Below are 14,741 nucleotides of genomic sequence, written 5' to 3'. Positions count from 1 at the left end.
CTTCTTTAATGTTATGGTTCCTCTTCTGTAATCATCATGGAATTTGAATGTGAAGCCATTTCTGCCTGCTGCATATGTAACAGGTAATACTCAAGGTGGAATACCGGAAAGGCTGATGTCTTCAAAGGTACGGTGGTTCTAGAAGTATCCGAAGCTGTCTCATCTTCAGAGATACCAGACAGTGAACAAATCAAAGAAAGTCCAGGTTGTTGACCAAAGCAAAGTCTTCCTCGGCAAGCTGTGATCTGACTACAGTGTAGTTCATTATAACAATAAAAGGGCAAAGATGCAAGCAAAAACAGCATTGCGGTAATATGAAGGGTGGGGAGGTAAACAGAGAAGACCTGCATGAGAGGATGACTGACGGACAAGAGGATAAATGGTCTATGGGGAAACCAACTAGAAGTTTATTTGGAGGGGCGTAGAAAAGATTGAGTAGGTAAAAAACTTAAATGTCAAAAGGAATAGAAAGTTAGTACAGCTCAAGCAATAAATAGCAAAAGTTTTAAAAATAAAGGAAAAATACAGAAAATGGAAGAAAAAAATGTGCCAGGGCAAGCAGGAATATGAGTATTTATTTATTTTATTTATTTATTTATTTATTTCCAGTTTGATGACCGGGGAGGTCCACTGGGCTCAGGGAGCCCGTTTTCAGTGGAGGCCCGGGGAGAAAAGCTCCACAAATCTAATTAGATACATTTTAAAATCAAAGTAAAACATACATAGTATAAAATACATAGTACATAATAAAAAGATCAAACAAAAGACACAAACAGTTTGATTCAATGTCAAAGTGATAAACAAACAGCAGAATGAAGAAATAGTTCAGAAGAAGAGAGTATATAGTATAGAAGTTGGCGGAAGTAATTTGCTATAAGAAACAAATTAATAATTAAGAGTGGGTTAGGAGAGGACAGGTTAAGAAGTAAGGAGAGGTTAGCCATGGGTAAGGAGAGAGGAGGGTTTGAGAGGCAAAGGAGGAAGAGAGCAGTTGCATTTCCTGTTAAGTAAGTAGTAGGAAAGAAGTTGAGATTTGAAGCTATTTGGGTGATTGCAGGTCCGTAGGCTGGAGGGAAGAGACTTCCATTTTTTTGCTAGGATACAGGATAAGAGTAGCTGGCCAGCTGGGCGCTTGGGTTTATGAATGGTCAGCAGGTTTTGGTGAGAGGATCTAAGAGGTCTGGGAGGGGAATATGGTTGCAGTATGTTGGATAGTGCGCGGCAGTTTGAGGGTTGGAATACTAATTTGTGTGCTGTGGTTAGTTGATGAAAGTCAAGTAGGTTGGGCAGTTCGAGCCAGATAAGGGAGAGAAGGGAATTGCAATGGTGTGAGGAGGATGTGACGCCTGTGGCAAATCGAGAAATGTTGTTGTAACATTGTAACATATCTGTAGTATGGAGGTAAGTGAGGAGGATAAGTTAGAGAACAGGGGAGAGCCATACATGAGAGAGGGAAGAAGATAGGTAGAGGCAAGAGTTAGCCTTGAGGAAGGAGAGAGGAAGAGGTTATTTCTGTAAAGTAGGCCAAGTTTTGTGTGTGCTTTTTTGATATTCTGCTGAATGTGGGAGTTAAATTTTAGCTGACTGTCTATGGTGACACCAAGAAGTTTGGCAGAGTGTACGATCTCTATTAGTGAGTTATTACGACTAGTGATGTGAAGGGAGTTTTCATCTAGAGGGGAAGATTTGGAGGGGGAGAATAGAAGGATCTTGGTTTTATTAGCGTTAAGAGAGAGGTGGTTTTGGAGCATCCAATCTTCAGTGGTAGAAAAGGCATTTTGGGTTAGAGATTGGAGCTCAGCTTGTTGGGGGCACTACAAATCAAAGTGGAATCATCAAGCGTATTGAACAATTTTAGAGTTGGGAATGGCTTTATGGAAGTCATTAATAAAGATGTTGAATAGCAGAGGACCAAGTATGGAACCTTGGGGTGCACCAGTGGGAGTAGGGAGGAAAGAGGAAGTGGCTTGGCCCCATTCTACAGAAAATATATTTACTTGGAATATGAGGTTCAGTTGAAGCTGCCTTGTGATCTATGTATAGGTTGCAGAACATGATACTAATATACACCCATCCTATATTTATTTCTTACTAGTTGAAGTCTCACAATAAACATTGTGTAAGCAATAAAAACCTCAGTCAGCTATGTAAAAAGCTGGGAATAAAAAATCTAGCAAATAGAATAAAGGAAAAGAAGATTTTCTTTAAGTGCCATGAGGAAATTGGGTGGCTAGAGGCAAAGATTAACTAGTTAGGGGGAGAAAGCACAGGAAGCAAGGATGGAGGACAGCTAACAGAGCTACTGAACAGCTTAAATGTCTCTGTGCTCATGAATGAGAAAAAGGGAAGCCCATGTCCGCATGGAATGAGAGTTAGCGGTGCAAAAGATTCAAAAGGCAGATGGGCAACAGGCCATGGGATGGTAGTGAACCTGAGAGAGGACACACCTCAATGAGCTGACAACTTACTGCACGAGTAACTAAAAATGAATGACTATATTTGATATTGTGTTGTGGTGGATTTAAAGGTGTTTATTGTGAGACTTCAACTAGTAAGAAATAAATATAGGATGGGTGTATATTAGTATCATGTTCTGCAAACTATACATAGACCACAAGGCAGCTTCAACTGAACCTCATATTCCAAGTAAATATATTTTCTGTAGTATTGCATGTTCAGTCACTGGGCTAGATACCTTGGGATACATGTAGAATATTGATTTGCATAACTGAGGGTTGTGCTTTGCCTCATAATTCTAAGAACTACATTAAATAAAGTAACCACATCACTGGCCCAGGCTTTATGCACCCAAATGACATACTGTTACACCAGTTATAAATCATTTGTTATGTGCTGTTGTTTAACACCAGATCTCTAGGTTATATAAGGTATAACATGACCAGTAGACTGGAGCAGCAGAATAATGTATTAAAAGAGCAACAGATGTAGTAAAAATGAACTCTGTCAGATCAGCACTATGTATATAAAGAGTGTGAATATGCTGCACGTACATTTGCCAAGCTGGAGTTTACAGAAGAAGGAAACATGGCAACACCATACAGCAGATGGTCATAGAGCAAAACCAGTCAAAGCCATATCCTATGCATCCTATAAACCATTATCAACAAAGACCAAAGAGGGCATGATGTCTTCAATAATAGAGTAGCCATGTTGCTTTTGGGGCACAGTGAGGAGCCATGATGCATCATAATAACTCATCCAGCTGGCTCAGTGAAACGCAGTCGTGTGAGTATAGTCCGGGAGTAGGACATTTACAGTATCACAGACAATAATTATTCACCTATAAATAAATCATTATATAAATTCATAAAACAGCAATAAACATCTTAAAATTCCTTAAAACATATATCATACTCATGAAAAAAAAAAAAAAATATATATATATATATATATATATATATATATATATATATATATATGAAGAATAATATGAATCCTCCTATCATAGACCTCATAGAAGGGTCCACAAACATGTGGATAACAATAGCTATAGAAATACCCCCAAATAAAATGTTCCTATCTGCATTGGAGTCTAACATTTAGGATGAGTTTGATAGGGACCTTATCGTTTAAACCCTTCCCGGCATCCACCCTCATTCTTATAATCCACCTTATTTCATTCAGTTCTGTCCTATTCCTGATGTCACCCATCCTCCCATCCAACCAAGTCTTTTCTATAACCAAAAATTTAAACTGATGCACACTGCCATTTTCATCTACATGTTTTGCTAAAGCACTGACTGTATTCATATTGCTTATATTCTATTGATGCTCTCATGCTGTCCTTTAACCATCTGCCAGTATTACCTATATAAAACAATTTACAGGCTGAACAGTGTTCCAGGTAAACCACATGCATCAAACAGCAAATGGCTCCTACTTTAAATTTGAATGTCCTCTGGATTAAAAAAAAACTGTCCACATGTAGCTATATATCCACATAAATTACATTTGGTACAAGTTATGGTGGCAAAAACACCCCCAGCACATCTATACACTTCATCATCCTTGGGATAACATAACCTCTTGAGAGATTTCATGTTCTTATAGACAAATATTGGACTGGTCCCCACCACTTCTGTAATCTGATCATCAGCCACCAATATTGGTCAAAATTTCTTGTAGATATCTAAGGCCGGTCTCACATTACTCGAATAAGGGACAGGCATCCTCACCATATTGCCTTCTTGGTTAATTTTATTTCTACCTAACCCTCTCTCACTTGCTTCAGTGAAATGTGGCCTGGCTTCTGTACTCTTCAACTCTTCCACCTGTTTTAAAGTGTTGCAAGCCTTTAGTTTGCTATAGCATCTGTTAACAAACTTATATTCAAGGTCCTTCAGTTCCTGTTTAAAATACATTCTCCTCTGCGCTTAACCTTAGCACTCTCATCCCTTGACCTCTCACTGTATTGTCAGATATATTTGGGGGGTGCATACTGCTATTCCTATGGCAGTCTTTTCTCTGCACCCTTGTGCTTACACTTCCATCTACATGTTTCACTACCTTCACATCTAAAATGTCTATCTCATTATAAGAGAAGCTCATTGTAAACCTCAAAAACGTGGTGGAGCTGTTAAAATAATCAAAAAAGGACCTCAAATCATCCACAGTACCTCCCCATATCAAAACAGATCTTCCACAAATCATCAATACAAACCTATGTAATTATTAACTGGCCCTTCGAAAGTTGCTTCTTCCTCTCATGCAGCCATTGCTATATTGGCGTAGCTGTTGGCACATGATGTGCCCAGCTACACCATCCTTCTGCAGGTAAATACCTCCCCCCCAAAAATGAACACATTATGTTCTAATACTATTTCCATTAGAAAACATAGCAAATCTATGAATTTATGATCAAAATTACTATGCCTCAGCAAACACTGCTGTAACAAAAATACACCCCTCTCATTAGGTATCTTGGTAAATAGGGACTGTACATCTAAGGTCACTAGCAATAAGTTCTCCATATTTCATGCATCCTTGCAAAATAGATATAAATGCTCAATGAACTGTTTGGAATGGGGGTATTTCTATAGCTGTTGCTGTCCACGTTTGTGGACCCTTTTTATGATGTCTATGAGAGGAGAGTTCATATTATTCATCATATATATATATATATATATATATATATATATATATATATATATATATATATATATATATATATATATATATATATATATATATATATATATATATATATATATATACTTTTTTCCCCCCATGTATCTTTAGATTGTTACATGGTCCTTATATGGTAAATATGCTTTAAGGAATTTTAAGATGTTTATTGTTGTTTTATGGCTTTATATAATGATTTTTTTGTTTTGTTTATATATCGGGAGTTCTATGTTGTATAATTATTCACCTATGTTCGAACCAGTCAGCCAGTTTGATAAAGCATAAATGTCTTGTGTTTCTAGCACTACACCTTACTCAATTTCTGTACCTACTAGTAATACATTTTCAAAATGCAAACATCAACAGCACACGACAGCGAAATAACGTCTCATATGTTGATGTCTGAATCCCATCTCTAAAAGAACAGACCATCTTGACATACTCACAAATATTTTATCAGCATTTCCAATTATTTGAAGCAGTTAAAAGTTCAACAGTTATTGAAAATGTTTGGTAAGTAAGTAAGTAAGGTGCTACTTATGCTTTAGAGCTTCTCAGAAATCAGTAATATTACAAATAAATACTCAAGAGATAAACACCACTCACCTTTTGGTTACAATGGCATACAAAATAAAATATAATAGCCCTTGTGAGAGCAGTGCTGAGGGTTACATTGGAATATCTGAAAGGGTGAATCATCACAACATTTTGTTCTCAACAGTTTCCGCTGTATTATTGCAGCTGTGTTTCAGTAAAACTCAGTAATGAGCATATGGAATAGAACACAAACATGGAAATTTTGAACTAATAGCTTTTCAAAGTATTTTCTAGTAAAAAATCCTTTGTGTTGTTTAGTACATTATGTTAGCTAAAGACTCAACCATCAATGGTAGAGACATTGTGTTCCAATGTACTTTAAGTTATGTTTTTGGACGACTCCTGATACTTGTTTATTACTCAAAGTGAATTATCTTGCAGATTTCAGTGAAAAATAAAACAAGAATAGATTTTAAACGACTTGCAACATTTACAGATTGTTGTCAGATACATAAAGAAACTTCCAGTAGCAATGGCTGCAGACGATCTTCTAATTCTGAAGGTCTTTCTTATCAAATACCTGCTGCTTAGCAGAAATCTAAATGTGAGGAATAAAATTATAGTTCAAACAGAAGAAGGGGAGGAAGGCGTGTGACCTGAATCCCGTATTACCGTACAGCATGCATTTTGAACAACTGACATTAAACACACTCTCTGGGGCTACTCACCAGTTGCATTTGCTGGACACTTGTTGTAAACTACCTCCCCAGCTGCAGTTTTCTTCCATGTCATTGGAGGAATGTGTTCATCTTTGCACATTTCATGCAGAGCTAAAAGTAATGGAAGAACAGAAGCAATTAGTGGCATAAAGAAGTTTGCAAATGAAACATTATAAATGCAGATGTGTCAGGTGGTTAACTTCATTTGAAACTATGCAATAGCAAAAAGGCCAAATAAGCCCTTACAAAATGGCATTTCTCATTTTGCCAGCATGCTGTCCACATTGCATGGTTTATCAGAATCAGAATCACATTTATTGGCCAAGTATGCACACATACAAGGAATTTGACTCCGGCTTCAATGACTCTCCAAGTAAGAATTACATAAACGACACACCTACAGCTACTAAGAACAAAGCAAATGACATACATACAAAATGTAAATATAAATATACATATACATATACATACAAGGAGCAAAGTACAACTCAGTGCAAGAAATACTGAAATAAACTCTGAAAGAAACAAGTATTAACAATATGTAAACAATACAGACAGCCTAAGCGACCACCTCCCAACTTTTATAATAAGACATTGTACATGTCAAGAAAAGCCCTCTGTTTACCAGACCATTAGAAACAAGAAAAACTTCAACCAAGCTACCTTTATTAAAGCAATAAAATCTTGTAACTGGGCTCCCCTTAAAAACCTCAACCTTAATGAAGCTGTACAATACTTCAACTCCACCTTCTTAGACATCCTAAAAGTACAGTTTTGTACCTACCATAAATGTAGATGTTCGAGTGTTCACACTGCTGCAGTCTTCACACTTGGTTATCCTGCCGTCAGGCAGACCCGCAGTCGGCCCGAGTTCCAAAGTCTTGGTCCGGCGTCGGTTGCTGTCACTTCTTCCCTGCCGTCAGTGCGCCAGGGGTATATAAGATGCAGCCAACGCCATTTTCTTCAGTTTTTCTTGCCCCAGATGTCAGGTGCCCCCAAGTCGGTAGGCAATACATATTGCTAATCAGAAATATACATATAAAATAAAAACAATACCTTCAGTTACCAGAAAATACACCCCAAAGGTTGTATAGGATAGAAAGGTATAGATAAGTCCAGCTATTTCAGAGGGGATGGAGGGAGGGTAACCTGGACTGCAGCAGTGTGAACACTCCAACATCTACCTTTATGGTAGGTACAAAACTGTACTATGTTCATCGTGTTACACTGCTGCAGTCATCACACTTGGGTAGAATCCCAAAGCTAAGGTTGGGTGGCTGGTCAATAAAGAGTTAGGATTGACTATGAGGCCCTGCAGAACTGTAGTGGCAAATCCTGATCTGGATTTAGAGTAAAGAGGCAGGTGGTAATGCTTGGTAAAGGTGTGCACTGAACTCCAAGTTGCAGCCTCCAAAATTTCCTTGGTAGGTATTCCTCTGAGAAAGGCTGTTGAAGTGGCTATTGCCCTGGTGGAATGTGGTCTGATGTTATTTGGGACTGATTTTCCATGCTGTGTGTAGGAGTACCGAATACAGCATCCTATCCATTTGGATATAGTCTGCTTTGAGATAGCCTTGCCCTGTGATCCTGAAGCATATACCACAAACAGTTGTTCGGTTTTCCTGACAGCTTTTGTTTTGTCCAAGTAGAAGTGTAGCTGCCTATGTATGTCCAAAGAATGCAGAAGTTTTTCCCCTTTATTCTGTGGGTTTGGATAAAAGGTTGGCAAATGGATGGTTTGGTTAAGAGCCACACTAGATACCACCTTTGGCATAAAGGAAGGGTTTGTCCTTAAAGATACCCTATCCTGATGAAAAATTATAAAAGGTTCCACTGCCATTAATGCCTGTAGCTCTGAGACTCTTTGTGCTGAAGTTACTGCCAGGAGCAGAGCTGTTTTCCATGACAAAAATTTTAGATCGGCTGTATTGGCTGGCTCAAAAGGTGGTAGGGTCAGTTTTTCCAAAACAAAATTGAGGTCCCAAGTTGGTGTTGGTGATCTCCGGGGCAGTCTTATGTTTTTAGCCCCTCTGAGGTACTGCTTTAGCAAGGGATGAGAGAATAAAGGAGGATCCGTGTTGTAATGTGCTGAAATGGCAGAGGCGTGGATCTTAATTGATGAGAAGGATAGGCCTCTGTCCAGCATCTCAGTTAAGTATTGTAAAATCTGAGGAATGTTTGGAACAAGAGGGTCAAGGCTTTGAGCCTGGTTCCAGGCGCAGAATCTCTTCCATTTTTCTGAGTAAGCTTTCCTGGTGCTAGGCCTCCTGGCCTCCAAAATGACATCCATAACAGCTTTAGAGAGAGGTGTTGCCTGTTTGGCTAATGTATCTGCCATGCAGCCAGGTTTAGGGTTTTGAGCTGACTATGCAGGATCTGATTGTTTTGTTGAGTTAGAAGGTGTGGAGTTTGAGGCAAAGTCCATGGTGGGCCCTGAGCCAAGTTCCTTAAGATAAGGTACCAGTGCTGGCATGGCCAGTCTGGAGCAATCAGGATCATTTGTGTTTTTTCTTGTCTGGCTTTTAGGAATACCTTTGAAAGGAGAGGCAGTGGTGGGAAGGCATAAACTTTTAGGTTTTTCCAGCTGAACAGAAGAGCATCCACTTTCCATGCTTGTTTGTGATAAGTCCTTGTGCAGAATTTTTGTAGTTGTCAATTCAGTGGGGAAGCAAAATGATCTATGTCTGGGCAACCCCATTTTTGGATTACCATGCTGAAGATCTGTGGATTCAATTTCCATTCATGAGGGTCCATGATATTTTTGCTTAGATTGTCTGCCAGAGTATTTTTCTTTCCTGGCAGGAATTGTGCTTGCAGGTGAACTTGGTACGTTAGAGCTGTGTTCCACAAGGTCATGGCTTGCCTGCATAGGGGATAAGAATGAGTGCCCTCTTGCTTGTTTATGTACCACATTACTGTAGTGTTGTCTGTCTTTAGTAATAGTTGTCCTGGATGTAGACGGTCCTTGACAGCTGTTAGGGCATTTTAAACAGCCAACATCTCTTTTTGATTGATGTGAAGATGCATCTGGTCTGTGGTCCACTTGCCCTGAATGCATTTTCCTGCCATGTGTGCTCCCCAGGCGTAATCCGAAGCATCTGTTGTTAGAGTTTTCCTGGCTGTGGGTTGAGTAAAAGGCTGACCCTTGTTTAGGTGACATGCCTGTGCCCACCATCGAAACTCCTGTTGTAGGCAGGGAATCATTGGTATTACTGCTTCTAAACTGTGAGAGTGTTGAGTCCAAACACTTTTTAGGTACCATTGTAATTTCCTCATATGCAGTCTGGCATATGGTATTAGTAGTATGCAGGATGCCATGAATCCCAGGGCCTGCAGAATTTTTCTTGCAGGGAGATGGGACTTTTTTGCCAGTAATTGAAAATATTGAGTTAGTTGAACTTGCTTGTCTGGCGTGAGGTAAGCCATCTGGGCCGTTGTATTTAAGCTGGCAGCCAGGAATGTAATCTGTTGTGAGGGCACTAGTTTTGACTTCTTTTTGTTTACTGTGTACCCTAGAGAAATTAGCAACCTTTTTACGAATGCCAGATGCTGTAGAAGAATATCCTTTGTCTCTGCTTGAATGAGGCAGCCGTCCAGGTATGGGTATATTTGAATTCCTTTTTGTCTGCAAAATGCAATTACTGGTGCCAGGCACTTTGTGAAGACCCTGAGTGCAGTAGATAAGCCAAAGGGCAGTGCAGAGAATTGGTAGTGCACTGTACCAGCTTTGAATCTGAGGTATCTTCTGCAATTTTGTCTGATAGGGACATGCAGGTATGCCTCTTTGAGATCCAGAGTAACAAGCCAAGCCTTCTTGCCCAGCATGGGTAGAAGCTGCTGTAATGTCAGCATTTTGAATTTCGGAATATCCGGGTAAGTATTCAGAATTGAAAGGTCTAGTATGGGCCTCCAGGCCTTGTCCTTTCTGGGGACCAGGAAGAGCCTTGAGTAAAATCCTTGTCCTTGCTCCTGTTGTGGTACTTTTTGCATAGTTCTCATGTCCATGAGGGCTGAAATTTGGTTTTGTGCCTCTGCCCATTGATTTTGTGGCAGGTCTGGCATTCCTTTTAGCCTTGGTAAAGTATGAAAGTGGAATCTGTAGCCTTGAGACACAATATTCAGAACCCATTTGTCTTGGGTGATTGTTTGCCAGTTTTGAGAAAAAAGTGCTAGTTTTCCCCCTAAGGGGGCTTCCAAAAGGGACATGCTTGGCATACAAAGAGGAACGTCATTGTGACTGTTTTCTGTAAGGTTGAGACTTGTCCTCACCTACTTTTGGGGTTAAGGTGCCCCACTGTCATTGTCTGTTTGAGCCTTGGGGTTGAGATCTGCCTCTTGGGCATCTGTATCTGCCTCTGTGTGGCCAGTCTGACACTGGAAAGGGCCAATTCTTTGTTGGCCGATTTCTGCTAAAGTGAGGTGGCTGTACCTGTACAAAATCCTTGACTGTTTGCATAGATTTAGCTTTATCCTCCATTTTCTTTAACAACTCTTCTGCCTTAACACCAAACAAAGTATCATGCTGTAAAGGAGCATCCAATAATTTTGCCTTAACATGATCAGGTAAACTCTGTTCTTTTAACCAAGCATGTCTTCGAATAACAGAACCTGTAACTGTGGCTCTACAAGAGGCCCCTAAAGAATCAAATCCACATTGCAGAATATGTTTTCCCACCTGTTCAACTGCATGCAATAAATCCTGCATTTCTTTACAATCAGGAGCTTCTGTGCTTGCAAGCATTTTCCGTTTTAACTGAGCCATTAAATATTGTTGGTACTTAAGCATGTGAAACTGGCAATTTAAAGCTCTTACTGCTAAAGTTGCAGACGTGTATACTTTCTTCCCCCATCTATCCAAAGCTCTGGAATCTCTGTCAGAGGGTACTGGATTTTTTGCAGTGGAAGCCTTAACCCCTTTTGGACCCTGGGAAATAGTTTCTGGATCAGCAGAAGGGTTTTTGTAAAGAAACTTGTGAGAGTCAGGGCCTCAGTAATAACTATCTGGCTTGGCTGGAGCAGGGGGCAAAGAGTCAGGAGATAGGCTGGATTCAGAGAACACATCATCCACAATATCTAGCACAGGTGGAATAGCCAGGGGCCTGTGCTGAGGCAATAAGAGGAAATCCCTGAGCCTTTTCTTGGATTCTGAGTAATCCTGATTTTCCCAATGGAAATGCTCCCTCATGGTATGTAAAGTTTCCCCAAAAGAATAATCCTCAGGAGTAGAGGCTGAAGGGATAGATTCTTCAGCATCAGAGTCCTCATAGGGGGGTAGAAAGTATCCCTGGTCTGAAGAGGAATCAGAGAAAATGGAAACCTGATCAGAGGAGTCATAGTCTGTATCCTGCCTAGGCCTTTTCTCAGGAGGGGGATGGGAACCCCTGATTAGAGTAATGAGGTCTTCGACCATTTTAAGCATCTCTTTCTTAGGCAAGGAGGACTGTCCAGAAGAATGCTGTACTTGTTTCTTTGTCTTTAATGGAACCTTTGTCTTGGCTGTTGTTTTAATGGTAAGCTGTGAAGGTCTGAAAATACCCTCAGAAGCTGATGCCTGCTGAGCAGCTCCAGACCCATCTGAGGGATTAGTTTCCATTGGCCAAATACCTTGAGTTTCCAGAGGCCTAGCTGTTTCCACATGGGAGTCAGAAGTGGCCTGTGGCTCTGAGGTAGCGGGTGTCAAGGGTTGCGAAAGCGCCTCACTGAGAACTGGCGAACCGGCGACTGGCCTAGAAGAGGTTTCGTCATCGGTTTTGGACCTCGGATGCCTGTCTTTATCCTTGTCTTTACGTTTTTTCGGTATTGAGGTTGTCGGCTGATCCGATGGCATAGTATAATTGAACCTTAGCCCAAAGTAGTGTAAAGCAAATTCAAAATGTCTTTTTATAGTGCGTTTGTTAAATCTAGCACAAAACCGACAACTAGTGACGTTGTGATCAGAGCCTAGGCATGGAATACAGTAAGAGTGGAAGTCCTTATGAGGTATTTGCTTCATACAAGAAATACAATTATTAACTTTTTCTGACATCAGTCTGAGGTAAGAAAAAAGTTTCCCCAATGGGGTACTTAGCTTTATTGAAGACTTTGCAAAAATAACAAAAGGCAACAACAGGAACCTGAATCAAGGACCAACAATGAAAAACCAAGAGAATTTATTCACAGACACGTCCACCGACTAAGCGCTTTCACCTAAAAAGGCATCCTCAGAGTCGGTTAGAACATCACAATCAACATATATATACATAATTAAAACTTGTTAAACAATGACATCACATTTTAAATACACCAATGAGCCCAAACGCTGCCTCAACCGAATTAAAGATATAAACCCTGTTCTAATACAAAGCTAAAAAATATTAAAAAAGAATTAGAACACAAAATAAATCACAACCATTAACTGCATACTATAACTTGTACATGTACATATACACTTATATATTAAGAAAATTTACAAAAATATAAATATAAAATCCATATATCTCAGCCTGGAGACCTTGAAATGATGACTCTGTTACACAGAATAGGTGCAGCATAATACAATACCCTCACCCTTTGAATTAAATACAACTTGCTTTCTGTTTTAACACTGGTTTGATGGATATACATTCATTGATACCCGGACACCTCATGGCATTTAATCTCACCTGCCATTGAACTTCTAAAAGGGCCACCTTGTTGCTTATGTCACCCCCTTGATCCTCATATACCCTGTCAATAACAAAAAACAAGAACTTTTTAAAATTCTTGCAATGACAACTGTGTATAAACAACGCATTATGTGCATCTTTACTCTTTATACTGCGTACATGCTCACTTATTCGATCTCGCAACCTACGTGTAGTCATCCCAACGTAGAATGCGTCACATGTACCGCAAGAAGCCACATAAACTAAACATTTTGTATTACAGTTACACTGACCTGGGCATGCAATTGTACGATCAAAACCTTTTACAACCAAGTGTGTACCCTCACTAATAAATCTACAAACTCTACAACTACCACACTTAGACATAATTGATTTCCTGACCCTAGGCACCCTTTCCATAATTGCTTTTAAGTTTACACCTTTACTAAACACAATCCTAGGTGCCTTCCCAATTATGTCCTTTGTGTCCTTATCTAAACAGTGATTCCATACTTCACGTACCGATGCTGCAATGACAGTGGCCTTCTCATTGTAGTTAAGAATCAAGCAAGCTTTATTCTTCCCTATATCCTTATTCATGTTGTTCAACTCCATACTACTCGCCCCATTAACTTCACTTCTCAATATAGGTTCAAAAACAGTGTTCCTTTTCCTAACTACTTCCTTTTTAACCTTTAATAAAAGGTTAAGTGGATACCCCCTATCCATAAACATACCCACAAGCTTGTACATTTCCTCTCTAAAAAGAATATCATCACTGATTATCCTAGATAACCGTACCATTTGTCCCTTTGCCACCCCTCTTTTTTGATGATAGGGGTGACAACTGGAAAAATGCAAAAAAGAGTTGGAATAGCTATCTTTCCTGTATAATGTACTAGCCAATCCTTCACGATCCTTGAAAATTGTCAAATCCAAGTAGTTTACCCTATCCACACAATATGTGTATGTGAATCGCAAAAAACTAGTGGAAGAATTAATGTACTCAATGAACTCAATAACACTGCTCTCATCACCGTCCCATAGGATGAGTAAATCATCCAAATATCTGTTGTACAACACTACTTTCTCCCAAAATCTGGATTGAAAAATACAGGTTCTCTCCCATGCCAGTAGTACAAGGTTTGCGAAAACTGGTGCGCATCTTGCACCCATGGCTACTCCCGAACACTGTTGATATACCTCACCTTCAAATTTGATAAAATTATTTTTCAAAACAGTTTCCATCAAATCACAAATAATGTTAATCTTGCTTTTGTCAAAACTGGAACTAAGCAATAAGCTGTCCCGAAACATTTCCATGCCTTCACCGTGCGGAATGACCGAAAACAAATTCACCACATCTATTGTCAAAAAACAAAAGTTCCTAGTACACTTAACAAAAGCCTTCAACCTGTCCAAACAGTGCCAGGAATCCTTGATGATATGAACTACGTCACTAACAACTATTTTACACGCTTCATCCACAAACGCTGCAAGGGGTTCAGTCTTAGAACCCCTGGCAGATACAATTGGTCTAAATTGTAGCTGCTCCAGCCCTTTATGTACTTTAGGTATACCAAAAATATTTGGAGTAACAGGGTATCTAACTGTAAGAAATTTAAATTCTGACTCTGTTATTTCACCTTGAAATAGGGCATCCAATAAATACAAATCAATTCTTCTGTAGGCCACGTTCATTTCATTAACCGATACC

At 39.5% G+C, this 14,741-nt stretch overlaps 1 protein-coding gene across 6 annotated transcripts in view; it reads right to left on the bottom strand.

Annotated features, from left to right (window-relative positions):
* Window positions 1–14,741, bottom strand: part of ADGRB2 (adhesion G protein-coupled receptor B2) — a 5,411,420-nt gene that overhangs the window by 2,881,388 nt on the left and 2,515,291 nt on the right. For all 6 annotated transcript variants that reach the window (XM_044082710.1, XM_044082742.1, XM_044082734.1 and 3 more), the window contains one exon: window positions 6,411–6,512. In XM_044082710.1, coding sequence (XP_043938645.1) covers window positions 6,411–6,512 — 102 coding nt within the window. The remainder of the gene's footprint in view (window positions 1–6,410; window positions 6,513–14,741) is intronic.

Source organism: Protopterus annectens, chromosome 1.part1 (assembly GCF_019279795.1).
Source record: "Protopterus annectens isolate FY-2018-M chromosome 1.part1, PAN1.0, whole genome shotgun sequence".
NCBI lineage: Eukaryota > Metazoa > Chordata > Ceratodontiformes > Protopteridae > Protopterus > Protopterus annectens.
Note: the sequence above shows the minus strand (reverse complement) of the source record. Positions and strands in the feature narration are given on the sequence as shown.